Genomic DNA, 10,419 nt, shown 5'->3' on the forward strand with positions numbered 1-10,419 from the left:
AACACTCAACTTCCGAAATTATGTTTGTGTTTCGGATTTCAACTTCCGAACAGAATATGTATTTTCGGTTGTAAACTTCCGAACAGGTTTTTTTTTTTTTTTTTTCCCTTCTGTTGTATATTGTTGTTTGAAGGGAGCTTATATTTTCACATTTCCCCTCTTTACACACACTTAATAAACACACTTATTATAATTTACACACACTTATTATAATTTTGTTAAACACTTATTATAATTTCCCACACTCTCATTATACACACTTATTATAATTTTACACACTTATTTACACACACGTATTATAATTTTACACACACTCTCATTACATACACTCATTACACACACTTATTATAATTTTACACACACTCTCATTAATTTTACACACACTCACTTGTTTGCATGGCCATTCTTTATTATTTTTTGCAGATAATATGGATTCTGAATGTCAACAACGTGTCCCACCTACTGCTTCAAATAGACGACGTCGTGAATTGGATATAGACCATGAACGGGAACGAGGGCATGGGCGAGGACGAGGTCAAGGTCGTGGTCGAGGTCGTGATCCAGTTTCGGTAGAATATGATATCCCCAATGCCAGTCAAAGTCGGAGCGGAAGCCAAAGACGAGTTCAAGGTTATGATATGCCTGACATTGCTGTGGAGGATGCCTCTTTACCTGATTCTCCTCCTGTCCAGGAAGAGGACCTTACTCATGCTTTTCCAGGTGGATCGACTGATCCATCAATACTGCGGAGTTTCAATAGTCATGTCGCTGTAGCTGTTTGGCACGGGGAGGTAAACATTCCTGAGTAGAAGTGAAATTCATTTGTATATGAAATTTTTTTTTTCTGTGTGTGTGTTGTATGGTAGTTTCTAATGAGATATTATTTGTGTTATAAGAACGAGGGCCCCTAAAGTGTCATAATCACTCTTCGAAGATCCTTGCGTGGCCATGGTGGTCAGTAGACAACAACACCAGATTCAAAGCCATTATTGAGCAGTCTGGGCTGTCATAGTTAGCTCGTTTCACTTATCGGTTCGTCAAGAAGCTTCTAATCTCCAGTTTTGTTGAGAGATGGCAACCTGAGACGAACACATTTTACATGACAGTTGGTAAGATGACCTTGACCCTGGATGATGTTGGCACTATTCTTGGCCTTCCCATTGTAGGCAAATCAGTCAGCGTACCAAATGTGACAGATCATCATGGAGTTACACTACTCGTTTATGGCTTGGGGATTACTGAACGTGCAGCGCATGAAGAGGTTTCTACTGCTGGTGGCAATTCAGTCAGGCTTGAGTGGTTGCGAAGTTAGGTTGCTGGTGTCACAGATTCAGACCCTGAGGAGGCTATACAGTGCGTTGCTAGAGCTTATTTGATGTTTCTGTTGGGATGTACACTCTTCAGTGACAAGAGTGGCGGCAAGGTTCCTGTTGTTTACCTTGGCGTATTGATGGATTTGGGATCTATTCATACTTACACCTGGAGTGCTGCTGCATTAGCATTTTTATACAGACAGTTGGGGTTTGCTAGCAGGTCCAGGGTTAAGCAGATGGGTGGTTTTATGACTCTTTTGGAGGCGTGGATTTATGAGCACTTCCGAGCATTTCGACCTCACCAGAACATGGGCTACAATGAAGACATGCCACACGTGTACCATTGGGCATCTAGGAGAGAGGCAGGTTCCTCCATTGATCATTTGAAATCTTTTCGAGCCGAGCTTGACAGTTTGGTAGCTACTAATGTAAGTTTACTCATCCTGAGATAATTTTAACACTTTTCATTTATCTTACCCTTTATAAACTTTAATTCAAAAACACTTTACGTTTACAGGTTATTTGGGATCCATACCACAGCTGCAAAGACCGGCATCCATGTAACCCGGTTACGTTCTACCATGGATGCTTAAAGTGCTTAGACGTTGTCGAACCCTATCATCCAGATAGAGTTCTGAGGCAGTTTGGCAGGGTTCAAACCATCCTAGATGCACCGCTAGCTCCCAGTCGTGGTGCTCGAGGCAACATATCTGCACGATATACAGTCATGTATAGATACTTGGATAGGATCTGGGAGGCTTGGGATAACCACGTGTTATCTAAGCAGCAGAGGAGCACACCAGTTCGTCAGCCTTGGGAATGTATACCGGGTTACATGGATTGGTATAAGAATATCACGCACCTATATGTTGAGCACACTGATGAACCGCGTGTCCATGACCATCAGGATTTCAGCCAACATGTCGATGTAATATATTATCCTCTCTTATGCATTTGTAACTTACTTTTTATTTTCTGATATGTTACCTAAAATGTGATATTCTTTTCAAATGCAACGTAGTGCACATGCACTGCATATTTCACATCCTATTATTGACGCTGGTTATGAGGAGGGGATTCGACATCCGTATCGACTTTACCAGGCTATCGAGAGTATGACGCATGTCCTTCAAGGTCAACATATTGACGAAGCTGGACCTAGTTATACTGGAGGTCACTTTTCATCTTCGACATTGACATGCAATCGTAGGCCTAGACGTAGGCATACAGCTAATTCGTGACATGTTATTTGTTAGTTTATGAATTTTTTTGGTATTTTTTGTAAGATGATATTGTTGTAATTGTAACAGTGGTTAATATTTTCTTATTAGAATGGAATGGCAACAATGGTATTGTAATGACATTTTATTATTAGAATGGAATGGTAGCAATGGTCGTTGATTTTGTAAATGATATTTTCTTATTACAATGGAATGGTAACAATGGTCGATAACATTCAATCCAGATTGCAAAACAGAACACATCAACATCAAAAACACATCCATTAATTTCTTCCATAATTTTAACATTGTCAAATGCATACATGTGTCATGCGACATCAACAACATCAAATGTCTCTCGAGTAGCTACATTATCATGAATAATGTCCTTGAAATGTTGAATGCGACGCACATATGCATCATCCCAGTCGACAGCGCAAGGGTGACGGTATTTTCGCCAATTAGTGGCTATAGGAGGAACTGGATGGCCTGGCTGCAACAAAACCTGCACCAAATATCAATTGAGTTAGTGGTCATACCTCATAACTTCTTGTACATGCACAAACCCAATTGATAAGTTTTTGTTTTACCTGGACGAAATGATTTCCGTTGACAAACCCAATGGCAATCTTACGTCTATCAAGTTGAGGTACTGGCACTGTTCTAAGAGATAAAAAGAGGAGACATTGCTGTAATGACAAGTGGTATAACACAAGATTGTAGCACGATGCAACAAGATACCCCATGTCTGGCATAGTCATCCAATGTGAGTATCTAGGACTGTCTTCAAAGTATGACAATATGCTTGTCAATTCTTCAAACCTTTCGTAGGACCCATAAAGTGTAATGTATTCCTCTTTGTATGTGTGCAGCTCACCCAACAGATCACGCCTAACCTGAGCCCAATCATCTTCTGTATGACCAATTGAAGCAGCTATAGCCCTGAAACCACAATTTCCATCTGCAGCTACATCCTTGACAAACTTAATGTATGGTTTCAACCCAGAAGGGAAAGCATCAACATATGCACCAAGTTTCACTATTCTAATAATGTATACCTTCCCTTTCGGATTCACCTTCTCCTTTCCCTTAACAGGTCGCTTCTTCTTGGTTTGCAGAGTAGAAGCTAATGTAGTGATTTGAGTGTCCCTAGGTGAGAAGGAATCATGTCCAGATTACACCAACTCAAATGCACACGAGTCACGACGGGTAGAAACATTGATCTTCTTATGATCCCGAGGACGTGTTTTGGGCTTCACCTCCGGCTCAACAAGAAAAGTGCTTCCCAGATATACAATCTCTTTCAACTTCTTCAAAAGCTCCAACCGCATGGTTCTATCACTTTCATTAAACTTGTTCACAAACAACTCTACTTCTGCATGACAACTCACTTCTGTTTCCTCTCCTTTCTTGCATATGGAGATATGAAGTTGCCTCCACTGTGAGTGTATGGTAGCAAGTGGTATAGGACGATCTTGTCTGATGTAGTCAGCAATCTCATGGGCACAAGGTAAACCATGAGTGTGGCGAAGGACGCATCCACAAGTTTCAACATCAATACCAATGGAATTGGCTCTTACTTTCTACAAGCAAATACTCCAATGCAGAGATAGACACATTACTCCGTAGCTCCCTGAACTGAGAAGGTTTAAATTGATGTTGCACAACAGTTAGACTTTTCTCAAATGAAGCCTTGATATCAGTGTGTTACAACTCAAGCAGACTGTGTATTTTCTCAAATGATGCCTGAAATGAGACTTGACATGAACCCAATTGTCTTTTAAGTTTTGCATGTACACTCTCAGCCCTATTCAATTCAATGTAAGTCAAATTAAAATCAAGTACATGGCACTTATTAATAACATATTGAAGAAAAGTAATCTTACCGGTTTGTTGTAACATTGCCACAATGCATACACGTGTCTGTCCATGCTGCCACAAATTTGTCCTTGTAAGGAACCAACCAAGTATCCATGACGTATTTGACTGCATCAGGATAACTACTGAATTCATTAAGTAATGATTTAAGATGCTCATCATATTGAATTTCAGAAGATGAATACACTAAAGAGTTCCACTCATGGTTGAACTTCTCCCATTTCTGCTATGTCTCAAACATTTTCTTGCATTTGGTCAATACATTCTTACTGATATGCCAACGACATAATAAATGTCTGGCACTCGAGAATATCTTCTGTATGGCATTCATCAAGGCTAGCTCTCTGTCAATAACAATAATTGTTGGCACAACAAAACCATCCATGACATCACACAATGTAGCTAACACCTACGCATAGTTATCGACCCTCTCATACTATAAGTATGCGAAAGCTACAGAAAATGTCATTTCAGTTGATGTCACTCCCACAATTTCAAGAAGAGGAAGACGATATCTGTTGGTTTTATATGTGCAATCCATAATTAATATGTGTAGGAAAGACCGAAATAAGTCCAAACTGGTAGGATGTGCCCAAAACAAGTCTGTCACAGTCATCGTGGACTCTTCAGACCGATGGCGCTTAATGTAATTATACTTGGCCAATTCACCCAATAAGTGTTGCATCTATGATCTTTCAGCTCTCTGTACCACCCTGTTTCGATGGCATACATTGTAAATGGTTTTAAGTGTGCTTACATTAAGGGCATCTCGTTGTTTCAAGGTTACTAGGATTTCTTTTGGCCGAACCATGCTCTTTGACATATCCATTAACAATGCTTTCTCATCCTTTGATAGCCTCCCCGCATATGAATGTCCCTCAAGGTGCTCCGCAGGTGGATGATTATGCAATCCGCATACTACGGTCAATGTCCATTCATTATATGTGGTAAACCTGTGAGCCCTCATATCAAAAGGACAACCACACTTCTTCGTACCGGTTATTCTTGATGTGTTGTTGCCATCATGTTTTAACTTCTTTGTCACTCTATATTGGCCACTCCTCTAACAAGCAAGATACATCATGGGTCTTTTTTTCCCTCCATCATAGTCTGATGTTTTGATTACAATGACCAAACCATTTCTCTTTCCAACTTCACGTACCCAATTGAGCAATTCATCCTTACTTTTGAATGCCTACAAAGTCAAATAAATATTATCAAACATTTACATTTGGTGAGCAATTCGAAATATAATCATTATAATTTTGTAGAGTGAACCTGTTCAGTTGTGAATTGAGTAGTGTAATCCAACACAAAATCCGCGCAAACCTGACTTCCTTGAGTTGATACATATTCCTACATGTTTTGTATAACATTACAAATTTTTAATGGCATTATAAAGATTAATTTGCAATTCGAAACTGTAAATTTGGTATGCAGTTTGCAAATTTGGAATATAAAATGGGAAAAAAAAAATTCACTTCATTCAGAAGTAGTTGTCCGAATTTATTTTAAAATTTCAGAAGTGAATGTTGTAAAAGTTAACTTTGTTCGGACAACAACTTCCGAATTTAAATACTTTGTTCGGACAACAACTTTCGAAATTAATTACTTTGTTCGGACAACAACTTCCGAAAATAAATAATTATTTTGGTAGTAGATTTCCGAACCAAATAATATAATTCGACTCTGGTAATCCGAACGCTGAAAAAAAAAAAAAGAGAGAGAAACTCACATTTCCTTCGCTATGTTTCTCATAAACACTTATTTGCTGATTTTCAGAAGGCAAATCCACCATAACAATGATGCTTTCCCTACGAATGAGGAAGGTTGATGAATGAGTGCATTGAGAAGCTACAATGCATGTGCAATATGGAAATGCCAAATCCCTTTGGTTTCACTTCTAGCTCAATGAACTTGGAAGAAGCTACGAATGAGTGAATACTCTGCTTTCACTTCTAGCTCAATGAAGCTACAAACTTGGAGACGTTTTGAATTGGATGGATGTGTGCACGATGCAACAGATGTGAACTCTAGATGAATGTGTGCATTGAGATGTTTTGAATCAACAATGATGTCTAAGATAGTAATTTCACTTAGGGATACAATTGTAATAAAATTAAATATCATTAAGTGTGTGTATAGAGGAGATTTGGTGTGTGTAGATAGAAGCTCCCGTCTACTAATAAGAGGCTCCTGGGGCTTTCTCTTTGCTTTTCCTATTTCGCCCTTTGGTTTGATATTATTTGCCAATAGTGGCTTGTACTTTAACTTTTCCATTTTGTCATTTTCTTTTGTATTAGTTACCAATATTGGTGGGATTAATTTGGATGAAGGATTTTTCGTAATTATGTAAAGAGTCTTGGTCAGTTATGAAATATGAAAATTTTATTTTTGGATAATTTACAAATACACCCTTGAAGTTTGTTTAAGATATGGATTACCTCTATAATTCTAGAAATTACAACATCCCTTTGTTATAATTTTTAATTTAACAGAATAAATAGAGAAAATAAAATTTCTAACTACTTTCACATGCAACAATAAAATTATTAAAATTGTTCATTGAAAAATATTTCTCATATCATTAAAAATTATTAATTGATTTAATAATTTATTTATTAATAAATTGGATAATTTGTTTTGCAATCATGATTTATTTAAATGGATCATATTTTTTATATTTTAGCCTCTCTTTTTTTAAAAAAAAATTTACATGCATCAAAATTAGATACATTTAAAAAGTAAAAAAAAATAAAAAATAAAAAAACTAAACTACAAAAATAAAAATAAAAAATTCATTAAAAATAAATAAAAATCCAGACAAAAATGCACATATGTTTTTGTTCAGATTTTCATTTGTTTTAGTGATATCTTTTAATAATTTCGTTAATTAATTTTACTTTTTAGGTGTATTTAGATTTAAAATAAAATAAAATATGAAAATACAGGAAAATCAGTCTAAACTAATTTTTTTTAAAAAATCAAACTAAACAGAATAATTTGTTTGAATATTTATATTCTAAAATTTTAAATTTATCAAAAGAATATAGTTTGTACCTTACACAACATAGAAATAATTTTTTAAAAAACAAACCAAAGAAAAGTTTAATGGTTATACCATATAATCAGTAGCGTGTAATATCACCATTAGATTATTCCATCCTAATCAAACTCAATAAATAAATAAAAAGTCCATATGAAATTTTGTGCTCCAGTTGAATGGACAATGGGTAACATGCCCTTTATGCAATTTCAGTGCAAATTTTTCATATTTGTATTTAATTCCATCTCCCTTTTTATTGATTGACAAAAAAATAAATGTAAAAAAACACATTCCTTAGTTACCAAAAGATGAAATATGTTCCTTCTCTAAAAACTTGTTAGAACTACTCTTATGCTGTGTTTGGTTGGGGGATTTAGAGAGGGATTTGGAAAGGGAAATAGAAAAGATAGGTGAAATGTGAATAAAACATGCTTATATTTCACATAGTTTCACACACTTTTTCCTTTTCCCTTTCTAAATCCCTTCCCAAATCCCCTAACCAAACACAACATTAGTTTATCTTTCTGGTAAAATCAATTCCAATATTCGTGTTCCTATCCGGTGAAATCACATGAACATCTTAAACTTTAATTCAGCCAAGGAAAAAAAATTTAAAAGGCCCAACTTTCATTCAACTCTAACTTTTAGCAGTTGGGTGGGAAGTTAGGTTTTTGACTAAAATAGTCCCAAAAAAAAAAAATTCGAAATAGCTAATTACATTTTATATATATATATATATATATATATATATATTCATAAAAAAATTAAAAAATTAATTAAAATAATCAATTCTCAAACGAGTTCCTAGAATTGGTTTGATTTTTATTTCTTGGGATAACGATAATCTTTTTTGGAATATGAATATTTTATAAATGGACCAATAGGAAAATAATGCTATATTGGTAATTCACTAATATTTAATGGTGTAATAAGATTTAGAAAGTTCGGACTTTATTAGCTCTATCAAAGGCATTTTTCAAATCGTACATACATATCATATTTTAATTCTTGAGTAGTATTTGAAGATTGAGTGGTATTTGTTTGGAGTTAGAATATTTAAACATAACCTGATCCTTGCTGTTTCTTTTTTAGATCATCAATATTATTAATAAATTTAAGGATCATTTTTTCTTGTGCGGTTAAAACATTGATACTAAGACCATTCATTTCTAAAATAACTTTATAATAATCATTGGAAGATTGGCATGGACAATCATGAGGAGGTTCATTATGATCTTCGGGCTGTTTATGATGAGGGAATATCATTATCGATTTCATTGATCTAGAATTCATCATTAGAGGTATTATCAGTATATTCGATAGCAGATTCAGATTCTTTATCTAAAAGAAGAATTGACTATGTTTACTCTAAGGAAGACAAAAACCTTCTTCAATATTCCAAACTCCATATTCTCAAACTTATTTCTCCAACAAAATAGGGACATCCGTCAGTTTTTCATAAATTTGCTAATTCAAACCTCAAACCTGCTCAATATAATTATTACGATTATCAAAATGCTTCGTTTTACGTCTTTTATTTCTAAAATCGGTTCTTCTAACATTCTTGGTGAATTCTTTTGGACCCAATTTTAATATGTCAAACCTACTCAATATAATTATTACGATTATCAAAATGCTTAGTTTTATGTCTTTTATTTCCAAAATCAACATTCTTGGTGAATTCGTTTTGGACCCAATTTTAATATCACTACTGGAGACATTCCCACATGGTTTGAACCGTGGTGGCACCAATTTGGTCTCTAATTTGCTGCTCTCCCAGATCCCCTCCAAGATTTGTATCATATTTATCTAAAGGAAGTTGAACCTCCTTTCCCTGAATTTTCATATTTTGTCCTTGATTTCAAAATCCCTGGATTATGGCCTGATAAATATACCATATCATATCCATATAATACACATTTTCTCAACCTCCAAATTGCAACAAAATGGTGGAAGAATAATAAAATTCAAGAAGAGCATTATCCTGACCAGCTTCACCAATTTTACAAGCAACCTAAACAATGAAAATCTGTTAACCCTGCTCCTTCTATGGCTTTCTAAAGCCTCAAATCTTCAAAGTCTTTTGATTATGATCATTTTAAACAAGAACTTAAACAAAAGTTAAAGGATAAGTATCCCTCAATTTCAAAACACGAATTTGAACATAATTATAAAAAAACTGTCAAAATGAAAATGATTCTTATGGCCTAGGCAGAATTCTCTCTGATTCTAATGATGAAATCATATTGGAAACACTTCCCCCAATTGTCACTAGCCAACGACCACCAACAATTTCACCAATACTTTCTCCAACTCATTCCTACTCAAGACCTTGGCGATGACTACTCTAACACATGTCAAGGCATCAACGTCAATAATTTGTAACAAGAACAAACCCATGTGACCACTACTTAAAAGCAGATTCTCCAAGGACAAAGCCATGTGACAGGCTACCAAAGCAAACCTTCCATGATTTATAAATATCTTTACGAAATTTCAAATTTTTTTATTAGCATCATTAAATATGATTGTTACATTTTTGCTTTTATTCACATATATTTTGGAATAATCTTGTATTGTTATCTCATTATAATCTTGCATTGAGCAAAACTGTAAAAGAAAAATCACAAGAAAATACATTAACGCCTTGTTTGGTTGAAAGATTTGGAAAGAAAAAGAAAAAAAATATAAAATATAAATATATTTTATTCATATTTCACCTACATTTTCTCTTTCTGTTTTTAAATCCCTTTTCAAATCTTCCAACCAAACACAGCATAAGCAAAACTGTAAGAAATTTGGAGTTTTAATTATAATGAGACTAAATATGATGCCCCATTATCATGATGCAGACCAAACAGGACAGTTGAGCAAAGATAGTCATTCTGATTAGGGATGGAAATCATATTTCCTCGACAACTGAGACTGTTTGAATCTCAGATTTGAGTAGAATTTTGTGAAG

The 10,419-nt window shown here is 34.9% G+C and overlaps 1 protein-coding gene across 1 annotated transcript; it reads right to left on the reverse strand.

The window, feature by feature from the left end:
• Positions 1–2,861: 2,861 nt before the first annotated feature.
• LOC114323156 (uncharacterized) lies at positions 2,862–9,899 on the reverse strand. The gene is made up of 7 exons (XM_082913061.1): positions 9,762–9,899; positions 5,690–5,767; positions 5,491–5,606; positions 4,420–4,519; positions 3,731–4,116; positions 3,124–3,682; positions 2,862–3,038 (listed from the first exon to the last, which is right to left on the reverse strand). Exons 1-7 carry the CDS (start codon positions 9,897–9,899, stop codon positions 2,862–2,864), a joined length of 1,554 nt encoding a protein of 517 aa, XP_082769187.1.
• Between the last annotated feature and the right edge of the window lie 520 nt (positions 9,900–10,419).

Source organism: Camellia sinensis, chromosome 2 (assembly GCF_055761805.1).
Source record: "Camellia sinensis isolate YWXY chromosome 2, ASM5576180v1, whole genome shotgun sequence".
NCBI lineage: Eukaryota > Viridiplantae > Streptophyta > Magnoliopsida > Ericales > Theaceae > Camellia > Camellia sinensis.

Excerpts from the sequence above, each read along its gene's own strand:
- LOC114323156 (XM_082913061.1), bottom strand. The coding sequence starts at position 9,899 with ATGGCTTTGTCCTTGGAGAATCTGCTTTTAAGTAGTGGTCACATGGGT. Across the intron at positions 5,607-5,689 it reads CTCAATTCACAACTGAACAG|GCATTCAAAAGTAAGGATGA; the intron begins GTTCACTCTACA and ends TTGACTTTGTAG. Across the intron at positions 4,520-5,490 it reads GGGAAAAAAAGACCCATGAT|TCAAATACGTCATGGATACT; the intron begins GTATCTTGCTTG and ends ATCCTGATGCAG.